General features: G+C 39.5%; 1 protein-coding gene across 1 annotated transcript in view; it reads left to right on the top strand.

The window, feature by feature from the left end:
• LPL (lipoprotein lipase) overlaps window positions 1-17,247 on the top strand; it is a 45,687-nt gene that overhangs the window by 11,225 nt on the left and 17,215 nt on the right. Inside the window, exon 3 of the mRNA XM_069484794.1 lies at window positions 14,841-15,035. Within this exon, the coding sequence (XP_069340895.1) occupies window positions 14,841-15,035 (195 nt within the window). The remainder of the gene's footprint in view (window positions 1-14,840; window positions 15,036-17,247) is intronic.

The raw sequence follows: 17,247 nt of genomic DNA, 5'->3' as shown, positions 1-17,247 counted from the left end.
TGACTGCCTTCTGCTTATTTTGAAACTTCCTCCAGATATATATTTAAAACTCAGTGGCAATTAGGTAATGATGATGTAAATAGTGGTAAGGTGTATAAGGAAAATAGAGTGGCTAGGATTGCAGTCATGCAAAATTAAAGATGTACGATGACATGTCTGTGTTATGCAATGAACCCCCATCATACAGTGAGATTCTTACATTGGGTTCAGACATGGTACTACATGCACAGACTAAAAACTGGGGGGGAAATGCAAATATCCAGGTATTTGGTGTCATATAGGCAACTTAACTAATAACTTCTATGTAGTTTTAGTGTAATAAAGATAAAGTAGAAATCAAAAAGTGCTAGGCTACTGCAGAATTCTTGTAACTCTCAACTGCAAAACCAAACCAAGACCTTAAAAATGGCATTTCCACTTACTGACACCTGGGAAGTCAAATATATTGTACAAGAGCAGGAATTCTTTTCATCTCTCTCTGGTGGACTTTCGAAAACATAGACTGATCCCCATTGAGAAGCACCAAATTATAGAGACCTCACCAGCTTATTGGTTCGGTCACATCTCTTAAGTCAAAATATGATAGATTGTTAGCAGATTTTTTGGATAAAAATTTCAGCCATTAAAAAAAAATCAACCAAAATTTGCATGATTTGGAAAAATGAATCCTATTTGATTAAATAGCCAAGGGCAAACATTTTCACAGTCAACTATTTCAAAGCACAGAATGATCCCACAGCCATGGCAAAAACAGCAACCAAATATGACTGCTCTTTGAAGAATTCTAAAAGCAGAAAATCAAAACCAAAACCAGAACCAAACACCACCAGTGAAAAAAAATCTTACTGTTTCACTGAACAAATCTACAAATCTACATTCACTACCAACTCTGCTTTATAAAAACAAAACCAAAAAATTTGAGAATACATTATTTCCATCTAATATAGTTATTCTTGACCTCTTAAGAATAATCTTATTTTATAATGGAGGAAAACATTAAAATGGACAAAAATTAATTTTTTCCTTTCCAACCAATTAGATCTAAAGACAAGAAGTTCTCTCCCTTGTTTAAGATGATTGAGAGGTTAGTTTTAGGAGACAGACAAGCACACAACAAGAATCTGGGAGGCTGAGAAATAAAAGATCAGCCTTGGCAGTAGAGTGTAATCTTGCTCTCAAGGAAAAACCTCCCATCTGTGTTCTCCTGGTTGAGATCATTTTAGGAATTTAGGGTTTGGATTTATCCTCCCTAGCCAGTTTGCAATGGAGGAGGAGCAAAGCTGGGACCTGTCCAGCCACAGACTTGATGACTACAGTGTTCTGGTCTAGGGTTCAGTTCAGGGAGTGCCACCTCTCACCTCTATCCAGACCACTGGACATTAGGAGTCAAGCTGCCAACAAAACGAAGGGACAAAGGTCAGTGGCCACCAGCTGGCTGCCAAGTCCTTCCGAAGTCTCCACATTCTCATCAACTTGAGTCTAAACCATCTAAACAGATGACTTCGGAGCTTCTTAAAGAAAATGTAAATAAGAAGCTAAAGCATCGGACAGGCTTTTCTCCTGACTGACTCTTCTAAGGTGACATAAAAAGCAGAGCACGAGAGACAGCTCTCCTATAAAACTTCATGCTCCAGGAAATTCACAAGCACAGAAATCACTCCGTTTAAGGTCCGGCGCCCTGGGGTGATTGAGTCCAAACACACATAACACATTGTCTTACATTTTCACTGGTCAGTCCCCATACCAAGAAATGACCCCTGGGCTCTGGGTTCCAAAGACAGTGCCTGGTGCACTTCTTAGGACACTGATTTTTCAAGGGTAAAATTCTGAGAATTAGGACAAGCTCTTCCATGTCGCCATAGTAGAAACCGAGCCAGAGCAATTCTGAGTGGAATTCACTTTCCACTCAGACGTCAGCACAGTTCTAGAAACACCATCAACTTGAGTAAACACAACGTGCAACTTGTTTCTTTGTCATTATATAATTTTTAGCTTGGAAGACTTACTTTTCGGGAAACAAGATAACATTTCAAAATAATACTATATCGTACCTCAGAAGGAAGCAATGTCATTAAGAAGTAACAGATAATCCCTGAACGCCGGCATTTCTATAGCACTCTTCTGTTCACAAATTCCTTTTTTTAAATTATTATTTATTTATTTTTTTTTTTGAGACAGGGTCTTGCTCTGTCTCAGGGCAAGGAAAAAAAAAGAAAAGAAAAGAAAAAAATGAAAAAAAAAGAAAAGGAAAAAAATGAAAAAAAAGAAAAGAAAAAAATGAAAAAAAAAGAAAAAAAATGAAAAAAAAAAAAAACCAGATTGAGAAATGCTGCTCTAGACCACGTTCCTAAACTTCTAGGTGACTGAGAATAATACCTTGTACTAACTGGTGGTTTGGTGGATTTGTCTGCTTGGGGCAACAAGTGAAGAAAAGAGAAACCGGCATGAGGAAGGCCATTTTCCAGTTAACCCATTACTAATCAGGAACAAAGAAGAGTCTCAGGGCAGGAACCATAAATTATATTCACCCTTGTGAGATCCACACCTTTGCGTGACCCACACATTTTAAATGACTAAATGAACGAAAAGTAAACAAGAAAGTGATTGATGAAGGAACAGCTATTCATTTCTTTTGTAAGGTTTGTCAGGATTGATACAGCTTCAAATTTCCAAAATTAAATTATTATACAAAAGTTAGTTTGAAGTGCTGGTTGGTCATTTCCCCTAGGCACCTATAGTTTTTCATTTACTACTCTATCATTTAAAAAATAATATAAAAATAACTCACGATAATTTGATAATTTTTTTTTTTTGAGAAAAGGTCTTGCTCTGTCACCCCAGCTAGAGTGCAGTGGCATCACCATAGCTCACTGCAGCCTCAAACTCCTGGGGTCAAGAGATGCTCCTGCCTCAGCCTCCCAAGTAGCTGGGACTATAGGCATGCGCCACTACCATACCTGGTTGATTTTTTGAACATCATAATCAAACTGCTGAAAAACAAAAATAAAGAAAACAGATGTTACACACGGGCACATGTAAACAATGATAATAATGACAGGTGATTTCTTATCACAAAAAGTAGAGAACACCAACCAAAAAAAAAAGACCTCTTGAAAGTACTGGAAAAAAAAATTAAGTGGCAACTTAGAATTCTATATCCAATAAAAATATCCTTCAAAATAAAGACATTTTACATTTTCAGATTAACAAAAACAGGGACAATTTATTGCCAGTAAACATGCACTATAAAACATTACATGAAGAAGTTATTCAGATACCAGAAATGTGGATCTATGGGAAATAATGAAGAAGACTGAAAAACATGATCGATAAAGCTATAAAAATTGGTAAATTGAACTTTACCAAATTTAAAAACTTGTATTCTTTAGAAAGGCACAGTTAATAAAATGAAAATCATATACTGGAAGAAAATATTTGTATACACATATCTGTAAAGTTTGTTTTCAGAACATATAAAGAACTGTAAAAACTACACAAACTTAAATAAAGAGATGCAGGAAAAATGATCAAATATTGAGTTTGTCCAAGTACAAAGTTTGAGGGTGGCCACCCGGGAACACAGATTCCAAAGGATGGAGTTCAAGGATTCAGTGAGCTATGATCATGCCACTGACCTACTGTCTGGACAGCAGAGTGAAAGCTTGTCTCTAAAAAAATAAATAAATAAATAAAATCTTTCCCTCAAATAAAGCTGTAAGAATAGGCAGCTTCATTGTTGAATGCTGTCAAATATTTAATAAGGAAATAAAAACAAATAATAGCAATGCTATACAAACTCTTTCAGAATATAGAGAAAGGAAAACAGTTCCCAACTCATTCTATAAGACAAGAATATTATTATGTGATATTTATATCACAAATACAAGATTGCTTCAATATTTGTAAACCAATCAGTGTAATTCACCATACTAAAAGGACAAAGGAGGAAAGTGTTTTGATCATTTAAGTAGATGCAGAAAAAGCATCTGATAAAATTTAACATCAATTAATAATAAAATATTGACATACTAGAAATACAAAAAAAATGCTTAATATGGCAAAAGGTAACTATCCAAAACCTACAGCTAAAATCATACTTAATGGTGAAATATTGAACACTTTAACCTCCTAAGATTGGAAACAACACCAAAAAAATTTTTTCTCACCACTTCTATTCAATATTTAACTGGAGGTCCCAGTCAATAAGAGAGTGAACAAAAATAAAAAGTATAAAAGTATAAAGGAAAAAGTACAATTGTCTTTAATTGAAGAATAAAATATAAAGAACAAAATAAAAGAAAATGGATGTTTTCAAATAACCTAAAGGAACTGCCAAATAAGTTATCAAGATCACAGGATACAAGGCCAATATACTCCTCCCCATCAATTTAATTTGTACATACCAGTGACAAACAATGAAAAACATAAATATCATTTACAATAGCATTAACAAATAAAATGCCTCAGAATATATTTTAAAAAATTTTTAAGAACTCTACGTGGAAAATTACTCAACATGCAGAGAGAATTAAAAAATAAAACACCTGGGCCGGGCGCGGTGGCTCACGCCTGTAATCCTAGCACTCTGGGAGGCCGAGGTGGGTGGATCACTTGAGCTCAGGAGTTCGAGACCAGCCTGAGCAAGAGCGAGACCCCATCTCTACTAAAAATAGAAAGAAATTATATGGACAGCTAAAAATATATATAGAAAAAATTAGCCGGGCATGGTGGTGCATGCCTGTAGTCCCAGCTACTCGGGAGGCTGAGACAGGAGGATCTCTTGAGCTCAGGAGTTTGAGGTTGCTGTGAGCGAGGCTGACGCCACGGCACTCACTCTAGCCTGGGCAACAGAGTGAGACTCTGTCTCAAAAAAAAAAAAAATAAAAAAAATAAAAATAAAAAAATAAAATAAAACACCTGAATGAATGCAAAGATATTTATAGATTAGGAGACTCCATACTAAGATGTCAGGTCACTCCAATTGATAAGTTGATTCAATGCTCTCCTGCTCTCAGGTCTTGGAACTATATCACTGGTTTGCCTGGATTTCCAGCTTGCAGAAGGCAGATCATGGGATTTCTCAGCCTCCATAATCATGTGAGCCAATATCTTACAATAAATCATGTAAATATAAAATAAATCATATGTATATAGATACATATATACATATCTCCCATTGGTTGCGTTTTGTGGATAGCCCTAATATACTTGGGGCAAAAGATTATGGGTGGAGACAGACAACAGAGCATCTAAGGTCCTGCAGAGAAACTGGCATGAGCCTTCATATTCATTAGAATGACTCATTAAAAACAAAATATAAAAACAAAAACCAGAAAATAATAAGTGTTGACAAGGATGTGGAGAAATTGGAACCTATGTGTACTGCTGGTGGAAATAAGAAAACAGTATAGAGTTTCCTCAAAAAAATCTAAACACTGAATTACCATATGATCCAGAAATTCCACTTCTGGGTATATACTCAACAGAACTGAAAGTAGGGATTCGAACAGATATTTGTACACCAATGTTCCTGGGAGCATTATTCACAATCGCCAAAAGGTAAAAACAACCAAAATGTTCAGCGATCAAAATATGGATAAATAAAATATGGCATACACCTACAATGGAATATTATTGAGCCTTAAAAAGAAATGAAATTCTGCTACATGCTACAACATGGAGGAACCTTGAGGACATTATGCTAAATGAAATAAGCCAAAAACAAAAGACACATAATGTATGATTCTACTTACAAGAGAGACCTGGAACAGTCAAATCATAGAGAAAGTAAATAGAATCATGGTTATTGAGGGTTGGAGGGGTGAGGGAAATGGGGATTTACAGTTTAATGGGTAAAACAGTTTCAATTTGGGATGATAAAAAGTCCTGGGGTTATGGGACTGCAAACAAGTACAACCTCTGGAAAGTAATATGGAGATACCTCAAAGAGCTACAAGTAGAACTACCATTGGATCCAGCAATCCCATTACTGGGCATCTACCCAAAGGAATAAAAGACATGCTATAAAAAAAACACCTGCACTCGAAAATTTATAGCAGCACAATTCACAACTGCAAAGATGTGGAAACAACCCAAGTGCCCATCAATACATGAGTGGATTAATAAAATGTGGTATATGTATACCACCGAGTTCTACTTAGCCACAAAAAACAATGGTGATCTAGCACCTCTTGTATTATCCTGGAAAGAGCTGAAACCCATTCTACTAAGTGAAGTATCACAAGAACGGAAAAACAAGCAACACATGGACTCACCATCAAATTGGTATTAACTGATCAACACTTAAGTGCACATATAGTAATAACGTTAATTGGGTGTCGGGCAGGTGGGAGGGGGGAGGAGGGGATGGGCATATACACACCTAATGGGTGCGGTGAGCACCGTCTGGGGGATGGACACGTTTGAAGTTCTGACTCGGGTGGGGCAAAAGCAATATACGTAACCTAAACATTTGTACCCCTGTAATATACTGAAATAAAAAAAATTAAAAAAAAATTCTGGGATTAGATAGTGGTGATGATTACACAATGTAAGTGTACTAATGCCACTGAACTATCTACCTAAAAATTGTTAAAATGGTAAATTTTATATTAAATGTATTTTATCTCAATAAAAAACTCATTGAACTGCATGGTTAATTCTTGTTTTATGTAAATTTTATCTCAATTTAAAAAATCATCTGAAATTGGGAAACACTTTAACCATTAGAATTGCAAATAAAACATTCATTCAAGAACAAAAGAATAAAGTACAAAATAATCAGGTTGTCAAAATAGATGTCTGATCCAAACCATTTCATTTCAAGTAGGTTTTTTGTTTTGTTTTATTTGCAAAATTCACACATTCCAGGATAAAATCCTCTGGTTACAGGTGCATGGGCAGTAAAATGCAGGTACTTATTACCTTCCCTTAAAAATAAACCCAGGGAAGACTGGATTTCTTGTCTTATTTGCTTCCCTGTCTCTCAGCCAGTTGGCTTCTGGATGCCATCTGGTCAACTGCCATCTGGGACCTGGCCTACCACAACATCTCCCTCTGCTCAAGAACAAACGCCAATTTCTTTTCCTAGTTGAAATTTCTCAGACCCCTAAAAAACTATTATTTATTTCTGGCCTTAGAGACACAGGGCATCACAATTTAAAAAAACAAAATTAAAAACAAAAAATATGTACATAATAAGCCCTACGGCACACACTAAGAAAATGACTCAAACCACCTAATAAAAAAATCATTAAGGTAATGGAAATAGCACACTAGAAAATATTCAGTTACTGAAAAAGAAAGCAGTAAAGGGTAAATAGAGGAACAAAAATGATGTGACACACAGCAAACAAAAAGTAAAATGACACAGGTAAATCCAACCAATAATAGCGTTAAATATGAATGGACTAAACAATCCAATCAAAATGAAGAGATTGTCAAATTTAAAAAGCAGGAACAACTATATGCTGTGTACAGTATACACTTTAGGTTTCAAAATACAAAGAGCTTGTAAGTAAAAGAACAGAAAAAGATATATCATACAAATGGCAACCATAAGAAAATTGGAGTGGCTACACAAATATTACACAAAGTAGGCTTTAAAACAAAAAACACTCCTAGAGATGAAGAGGGATATTTTATAATGATAGGTCAATCCATCAGGAAGACAATTGAACAACAATAGTTGGAGACTTCAATACTCCATTTTCAATAATGGATAAAACAACTAGGCAGAGGATAAACAAAATTAAAAATTGAACAACACTGTAAACCAACCAGACTAAATGACAGGTATCTATTGAACATTCTACTCCCCCAAAATAGTAGAATACTCATTTTTCTCCTGCACATGAAATATTCTACAGGTTAAAGCATATACTAGGTCATAAACCAAGCCTCAGCAAACTTAAAAGGATTTAAATTATACAAAGTATGTTCTCTGAGCACAATGAAATGAAATTATAAACTGATAGCATACCTAGAATATATAAAAAATTCTTACAACTCAATAATAAAAGACAAACAACTCAACTAAAAATGGGCAATGGATCAAAAAACACATTTCTTCAAAGAAGATATATAAATGTCCAATAAGCACATGAAAAGATGCTTAATATCATTAGCTATCAGGTAAATATAAGTGAAAATCACGAGATACCACTTCTCATTGGCTAGGATGGTCTATATGTAAAGCGATCACAAGCCTTTAAATGGGGGAAAAGCAGAATTATAGGGATATTCTTGTCAGTTCCACCACTGGGAATCTATTTTAGTCTTAATGAGTAAGGCCTTTCAGGAAACTCTACTTTCTCAAGGTTTACATCACGATTTTCTCACCCTGTCACTATTGACATTTGGGGCTCGTTAATTCTTATTCTTTGTTGTGTGGGGCTGTGGCAATCGATGTTTAGCAGCATTTCTGGCTTCCACCTTTCAAAGCAACTCCAGTTCCTCCAATTTTGACAACTAAATATGTCTCCCGACATTGTCAAATGTCACCCGGGTGCCAAAAAGCTTTCTGGTTGAGAACCACTGGTTTACACCAAGGATTTCACAGGGGGAAGAATCAGTGGTGCACTGGTAAATATTTAACACCCAGCTCTCTTCAGGGGGCAAAAAGCCTTTGTTGGGACTGTTTGCTGATTTCCATGGTGGAAATACTCCCTCAGTGACTTATTTCAAGCTATAAATGCTGTCAAAGTGCTTGCAAAGTGCCCGAAGATGTAACAATCAACTTTCACAAGCTGCTATCAACCAGCTTCAACAGGTTACAGATAAAGATTTACAGTACTTGAGTAAACACAGCATTCCACCTTAAAATATCTGGGAGTGCTGATGTCCAGGTGATCCCTGAGGCCAGGCTCCTAGCAATCAGGGGTAGGCCCAGAGCTCCCACTTCTGTGGTCTCCCCACCTTTCAGTGTGGACCTTGCCACCTCTGCTCCAATCTTCTCCATCAAATTCTAAGATCAGCTTTCCTTGGAACTTTTCTTTCCTCAAGCTGCCAGAATTGAAGTTTGAGATTGAAAAGCTTCCCTAATTCAGGCAGGGCAGAGCTGATGAGGCTGCCTATTTTCTCCTGGCCGGTCCAGCAGACAAATTGGGTTCAAGGCCTCTAGAGAAGGCCCTTAATTATGTAGGCTCAAGGTCCTGGCGGATTTCTGGCCCTCTTACACTGTGATTAAGAAATAAGTCAACTGACTTGACCTTCTGAAGCATGAAATGATCCAAAGAGTGTATCTAGGGTAGGAGATGTGCAGTAGGCTTGTGATGGCTGTGTTAGAATTTTGGACACAGGTTGATCAAATCCCTGTGTACTAAAAGGAAGTGTAGTGACTGATGTGTGAAGTCAGAGAGTGGAGCTTTCAGACAAAATTCTGAACATATTACAATTTGTGTGCTAATTTTCCTGGGCAGTTGTTTGAAAATCAAGGCCAGGCCCAGGCAAAGTTTCAATTCTGAGTCTGACGTCTTTGTCTTCACAGCTTGTGAAGCCTGTTTCTACGTGACACGTTGTATTATTATCAGACAATTTAAATATCTTCAGTGAAAGATATTGGAATCGGTACTGAACAACATAAATATTATTTTTTGATAAAACGGAACTCTAATTTTACCAGTGACAACAAAATAAATTCCCAAAAATTCATAAAATGACAACTAGTTCTAGGCTAAAATATCAATTCAAAGAGGAGAAAAAAAGTCACCTATGAAATGTTATCAGTTATTATAACACATTTAAGTCACATGATGAAAGTAAAGAGTACTACTGTATAATCACAAATGTTTACAACAATGTAGTGACAATGTAAGTTCCCTGTGGGTCCTCTCTTTTTGGACTTATTTCATTTATGAACAGAATGATGTTCATTCATCCATAAACTTCTTTAAGATTCAAAGAGTTCAATTTATCCATTTTAATTCTGGCTCTTTTATTTATCTATTTTGCCAAGGAAACTAGAAAATGAGTTTTAAGAGAAATTAAATACCTTGTGGCATATACTGATTTTCACCCTTCAAACTTTTACTTCCTTCCTTTATTCAATCACTTGTTCACATAGATGTCTGAGCACCTACTCTGGTACCCAGCTGTATGTCTGGTGGGAAGGATACAGAGATAATGAATGAGATTTCACCCCCAACTTGGAGCAGGTCAAAAATTCATGCAGTAGACAGTAAATAATGCCCTATTTTAAGTACAATAATCAAGGAGTGGACACCACTTTACAACACAGGAGGTAGTGACAAACTCTCAGAGGGAAATCTGGGAAATTCCACAGAGAATTTGTAGCACTTGAAAGTTCTGTTTTTAGTATTTTTGGTTTTGTTCAACAATATTTTGCTTTTTTATCTAAAGAGTTAATTAGAAGAAAGAAGAGGAAGAGATGAAGCCAGCAAACATTCCAGTCAAATGAAGTTGACTTCCATTCTTCTAATCCAGATTTGGCCTACCTAGATTTAATTTACGGCAAAGGGGTTGTGTGTGTGTGTCTGTGATTGAAGTTTTATAATTAATAAGTCTAATGAAAATTTAAAATAAAAAAGAATCCTGCCTTCTCCCCATTTCATACTGTATCATCTTTTACTCAGTGTTATTAATTCACCCAACACTTTCTAAGAACCTCCTAACTTCCCAGCACCCTTCCATGCTGTGGGAAAAACCTCAGAGGTGGAAAGAGCAATACCTACTTAGGACCTAACAAAAGAAACAGGAAAGCTCAAATAACAATACAAGAGTGTAATAATCAAGTCAATTCTGTTTCAAGCCTCTTAAGAGGGCTTTTCTGAGACGTTACAGTATCATCAGGATGTCAGCAGGGGACACCTTAAACATATCTTCTATTTAGTAGAGCTCAGCTCATTTTCAGACCTGGGCTTTGATGTTGGGTTTGAAGTTATTTCTGAATGTGAAACCATCATCAAAAAACATTCATGATCTTGCATATTCAAATCATTAACTAGGTCTCATAAAATGTCTCCTTTTATCTTCTACATAGACTTAAGTTTTGTTTTGTTTTGTTTTTTGGAAAAGGGGGAAAACTACTTATAAATAAACATTATAAATCCAGTGAGTTATTTGTGGGGATTCTTTTTAGTTTTTACAAGCTGTCTTGTAGGAAAGGCCTGCATCCTTCTACAGTTCTTCGGTGACAGCATTTGGCTGGTGTGCTCTGTCACTTCTCCCTCACCAGAAAGCCTCATTCTGGATGTAACATTGCAATGCATTTGCTTTTTTTTTTTTTTTTTTTCCGTTCTCTCTTTTGAAAAATTTTATTGCTCTTCTTAACTTTAGTCAGACAAATCTTTTAATGTTGATAATAAAATATAATCTCTTTCTTTCTCTTTGTTCTTTTTATTTTGCTTTCCATTGTTTTCGGAAGGGGAAGGGTATGAATATTCCCAACTCAAGAAAACGAAAATCCTTAAAATGTGTCTGGATTATTTTATACCATACCTTTATGGTTTGAAGCAATTCTCCCCACACCCCTCAATCCCCCCAGATCCCAGAGCTGCTGATCTCAAGCCCATTTTCACCTTCACCCACAGGCCATCATCTCAGTTCAGATCCAGTTTGTGCTACAATTTAATGCTGAGATGTGCCTAGAGAGTGGTGGAAACCTCCCCCCATGACAATTTTTAGTAAACACCTTGGTTTGGCCTTTTCTTATTTCAGAGGGCAATAGATTTTAAAATATTTTTTAACATTTATGATTTTGTATTTGTAAATTTGTACAATTTTATTTGTATTCATCATCTTTTTTCTATATTAAATGTAACTTTTGTGGTAGAGACCAGATCCACCTCAGTACTAATATTCTTTAGAGCCCACTTAGACATTTCATCATATTTTAGTTTAGCAAGGAAGCCACAAAATAAAATCTGCACTAAAATATTCGTGCACCAAAATATTCGTGCACCACAAAAATCTGCTTCCCAGCCTTTTCTAGTTTGCAATTACAGCAACATTAAAATATCACACATCAGATAATTTTCCTTCTCTCCTGTCATCGCCAAAAAATACCCCACAAACATTTTGTGATTCGTGGTTACTGTTATTTAATCTACCTTGAGTTTCATCTTCGCTTATCTGTAGAAAGGGAATATTAATTCAGTTCGGGGTAATTTCGTAATGATTAAATGCAGGAAAAGTGCCCAGTGTGTGTAAATCGCAGGCCCTAAATCAAAATAGGAGAGACAATAACAAGCTAGGTAGATGCTTCCCTACATCTGGAATTTCTGGTTGTTTCCTTAGGTGTGCACATTGAACTTTTTACTTAACGTCGTTTTTAACGTCTACCAGGAGCAAGTGTCCTGCTATAAGGGTACTGTTTTGTTAAACGTTTATAAAATGCTTAGCTTCTCTTAACTTAAAGCTTTTTCAGTCTAACACCAACGAAATGCCAATAACGGGAAAAGCCAAGACTCACGCTACTGAGGCCAACCAACCCTGCTCCAGCTTGGACGAGACGCTTCACTAATGCACACGCAGTCCTGGCCCAGAGATCACGTGAGTCTCTGCGTGAGAACGAAGGCACGTGACCACTTCCAGCACAGCCAATCAGGAGAGAGCGTTGGTGCCACACCCACCTGCTCGCTGCTGGGCCTGGGACAAAAGCCAGCCTGCCTGCTTTCTGCCAGGCCAAGCTGCTGAGCTGTCTTTCTGGAAATCTCTGCACGGTAACAGCACAGGACACTTTAAAACCGGTTTCATTATTTAAGGAAATATATACTCTAACTCCTGAGTGCTTTGATTTTGTTATCTGTTAACCTGGGAAGTCATTTTAAAAATACATTATAAAAACACTTCCCCTTAGCAGTTATATAAGATTTTCTTGCAGTTCTCTGAAAGGCACAAAAGTGCAGTTTGGTTCGGTTCTTATCGAATGACATTTTTATGCCTGAAAATAATCCGCATGAATATTCCATATAAGATAGTAGGCATCGTTGCACTTCTGCTTGTATGTCATTTACACCGTGAGGACATCCAATGCAATTGCACTCATCTTCTGTAGTTTTTCTAAAATTAGGGTTTACTATATGGTTTTTGGAGGACTGCCATATCATAGTTACTCTTCATAGTGGCATGGTATGTTATGCCACTTGTAAAGTTTTTCTATGGAGTTTAATTTTTGGCAGGTTTTAAAATTCTCCACATGCTTTATAGCTGGGGTCCCCAACCCCAGGTCCCTCTACAGCCTGTTAGGGACCGGCTAAAGAACCGCAGAACTCCACCCCCGCGTCCCCAACCCCTTCCGCTCCGCGGAAAAATTGTCTTCCATGAAACCGGTCCTTATGTCAAAAAGGTTGGGGACCGCTGTTTTTAGGATAGAATGAATGTGCACAATATGTTCTTTAATAATTGCGATACAAAACAATAAACTGTGGCATCCAATGTATCAACTTAAAGATAGGACCCTATTTTGCAGAATAGCAAACTTTGAATTATTTGGGTATTATCAGCTTTTATTTTTTGAGAAAAATTTAAAAAGTGAGCCTAGTTTTACAAAAAGCCTTTCATCCTTCTAACCTACAAATGTACACTGTGTGTATGTGTATGTGATGGAGGGAGCCATGAGTAGAAGGAGACATTAAAAATATTCAGAACGGTAAAGATAGTGGATGGGAGATGCTATGAGCCAGTTTCTCGGCAATAAGGTGGGGGGTATAGAGTTAATTGCCATTCCTGGCTAATATAAATCCTTTCCATTTCAAAAGATATTTGAAAATATTCTGAGCATTTTGGCAGAAAGGCACAGTCTCCAATGTCATTTTATTTTTCTTATTTTCCTTGCATGCTTCAATACACTTTTAAAAATAGCTTTATTGTGATATAACTCACATACCATATAGTTCACTCATTTAAAGTGTACAATTCAATGGTATTTCGTATATTTACAGAGTTGTGAAATATCACCATAATGTCATTTTAGAACATTTTCATCACCCCCTCCCCAAAGCTCCCCATTCTTTCCCTCCTCTATTCCCAGCCCCAGGCAACCGCTGATCTACTTTCTGTCTCTATAGATTTGCCTATTTGTGGACATTTTAAATGGAATCATACAATAAGTGTCTTTTGTGACTGTCTTCTTTTCACTTATCATAACTCAATACAGTTTTAAATTATCTGACCTCCATGTCCTGCCTCTGAAGATCAAATGTGACTCTTGCATTCCTTGATGAGTTTGAGGATTGAGTATAATTTGCAGGAGGCAAAAATTAGAAACTAGTTAGAGCAAGTGGGCTTTTCTCCATCGCAGAAGCTAATGCGCTTGTCAATGTTCAAATACTCCATTGCGTTAAGCACAAACTAGGGAGCAATGTGTGTTCTTGTACCCCCGAGACTGATTTGGGGGGCACTGCAAGTTAACAAACAGAATTCATCAAAAAAGGAGTGGATTAAAGTACTGACCAAATGTAGTTTAACAGCTACACTTCCCCTTCTTGTAAAACTGGTGATTATTTAACATAAATCAATATAAGTTGAGTATTTAACATAAATCAATATAAACCTGTGTTTGGTGCTTATGCTGGGGGCCCTGGGGAGTAGATCCCCTCAGGCTAAGCAAACAGGAGCCAGCAGAAAGCAAATTCTCCCTTCTGCCCTTTCCCCCTCTTCTCTTTACTGTTTGTTCAAATGTTTGGGAGTGAATTTAGGGCCCTCCCTCCAACTTATGATTTTATAGCCAATAGATGATGAGATTTATTTGCATATTTCCAATCACATAAGAAGCCGCGGAGTGGAAACAGTGTCAGACTCGATTCTTACTCCTCCTCTTCCCCCTCCTCCTCCTCCGAGGAAACCTGCCACTTCTAGCTGTCCTCCTCTCCCCTTTAAAGCGCGACTTGCCCTGCGGCTGTCCTCGGCTCCTGCCCTCCGGCTGCTTCGGCTCCGGGGGTCCATCTGTCGGTCGGCACCTGGCAACTCCTGCAGAGAGACGTGCCCCAAGATGAGCAAAGCCCTGTTCCTGGTGGCCCTGGGTGTGTGGCTGCCGAGTCTGACCGCTTCCCGAGGAGGGGTGGCCGCCGACGACCGTAAGTTTTGCGCGCAAACTCCCCTCCACCTGCACGCGCGGCAGTGGCCCCTGCTACCCGTCCTGCGGATGGCAGCGAGGAAGTTGGAAGGGGATGCGGTGCGCACCGAGCGCGGCCTCGAGAAGAGTCACCCGAGTGGGACCCGCGAGGGACAGGGAGGGAATCTCCTTCCGATCTTGCAGGGTCGGCGCCTGGTTCCCGCCCTGGGTTCCCGCGCTGTCCCTTCCTCTCCGGCTGCGGCCGCGTTCCCGGGCGCGCGGACCCCGCCGGGGAGGGTCGGGGGTGTGAGGGCGGGACGAGGGAGGCGGGAGCAAGGGCCCGGCTGGCGGTGACCAGCAGTGACCTCCCCGCTGGGGGTGCCCTGGAATGAAAGGCACGCGGGCCAAGGTGACCCCGGCTTAGTCGGGGCAGCGGCTCAGCCCCCGCCTGAGGACGCGCGGGCAGACATTGGCCCCTTCTAGAGGAACGGGCGGGGCGCGGGAAGGCGTTGCTGGCATCTCGGCCGCACCGGGCCCTCTCGCCCTCGGCTGACCCCCTTGCCCCGCGGTGGGAGTGGCGGTGGGCTGGGGATGCAGGGAGGGACGCGTGGTGCGGAGTCCCAGGGACGCAGCGACCTGCGCGCGTTCGGCGCCCGGGACGCTCTCCAGCTTCCACGTTCGCACGCCGCTCTTAGTGCCCAGAGAGCCACGAAGGGCCGACTCTCCTGAAAACGTGGCCGTCCACTTGGGGGTTGCCAGGTCTGCACTTGGCCAGCCCCGCGGTGGCTGCGGGCAGGACCGTAGTCACCACCAGGGCGCCGCCCGCTGGTCCGGGGCCAGGCGTTGGGGCCAGATCCGAATTTCTTTATTTCAGGGAACGTGAAAGCCCAGCCTGCCCGCTGTAGAGGCGGCCTGTGTAACTTGAACCCTGGTTCAGTTTCATACAACAGCAAATTAAAAAGCAACTGAAGCGAGTCCTAAGCGGAGGCAACATTCCCTTTTCTCTTCCGTGGTGGAGTTGCAGTTAGGGCTGCGTGGCTCGGATGTGCTCTCTGGAGTCTCTGTGCCATGGCTTTGACTGCAGCTGAACGTTTGTTTTATTTTGGCATTAATTCGTGAAAGAACATTTTTGTTGGGTTAAAAAAAGTGTAGGTTCTATCAAAGCAGAACTGGATAAAAAGACAAGTATCTTTCCTATCAGATTAGTTTGAGAACACGGGAGAGTCAGCGAGAAAGCCTTAAACATCTTATATGTTCCAGTGTTCCCCTCCATAATGTTTAACGCTGGCCAAGAGCATGGTAGCAAGCAACTCCGAATCCGTATTTCAGAAACCACACCGTAGAATAACGTTACTTTCACCATCAAACAGGCACAGAAATGTGTCATCCACATTTTAAGTTTTTGCTAGGCTTTAGAGGTTTAGGATGCTATGTGTTTGGGCTAGACAGTGTCGTTTGTCTGGGTTTAGCATCCTCAACTGGAACAGGAGGATTTTGGTGAGACTGAAAGGTCTCTGAGGCTCCTCTGATTCTTAACTCTTTGATTGAAATGGGTACTCATGTGCTTAATTAATTTAATCGGATTTTAACCAGCACATGCTTTTCCTGGCTGTAAATGTATTAAAGAAGGATTATTTCTAAGCAGACTGGACATGACTCCCACTCATTCCCTCCATTTCCACCCGACCCTGTCCCTATCGTGCCTGTCCCATCACAGCAACTTTCTGCCCCTCTATCCTCCAGATGCATTCATCCAGGAATGTGAGAATTCCAGGGCGAGAAAGTGGCAGCTGCAGGAGAATGATATCCAACACCTCCTCTGGGCTCTGAGATTACTTATTCATTCTTGATTCTTTCTAAGAAGAATATGAGGCTAAAAGGCACTGCCCTCGGGCTCTGTGTCCTGGGCGACACGGCCATGTCTGCAGTGGCCCCAATGAGGAAACTGGATGAGCTAGGAGAGGGAGCACATGGGTCAGTGCCCAGCAGCTGCAGTTCTATTTGACTGGCCGTGGTGAATTTCCAGGAAAACATCTGGGTTAAACGTGAAGGGAGATGAGAGCAAAATAGCAGATGTCACTGGAGAACAGCTTAGCCAGGCAGTGATTGATTAATAGCTGTATTGAAAGGTGGGAGTCAGGTACAGGGGAAGAATTGCGATGGAAAATTTTAATTTTTTTTTTTTTTTTTTTTTTTTTTTGCAGCAGCATATTTTTAGCTCAGCCTTCTATTCT

Source organism: Eulemur rufifrons, chromosome 12, assembly GCF_041146395.1.
Source record: "Eulemur rufifrons isolate Redbay chromosome 12, OSU_ERuf_1, whole genome shotgun sequence".
In the NCBI taxonomy this organism is placed as follows: Eukaryota; Metazoa; Chordata; class Mammalia; order Primates; family Lemuridae; genus Eulemur; species Eulemur rufifrons.
Note: the sequence above shows the minus strand (reverse complement) of the source record. Positions and strands in the feature narration are given on the sequence as shown.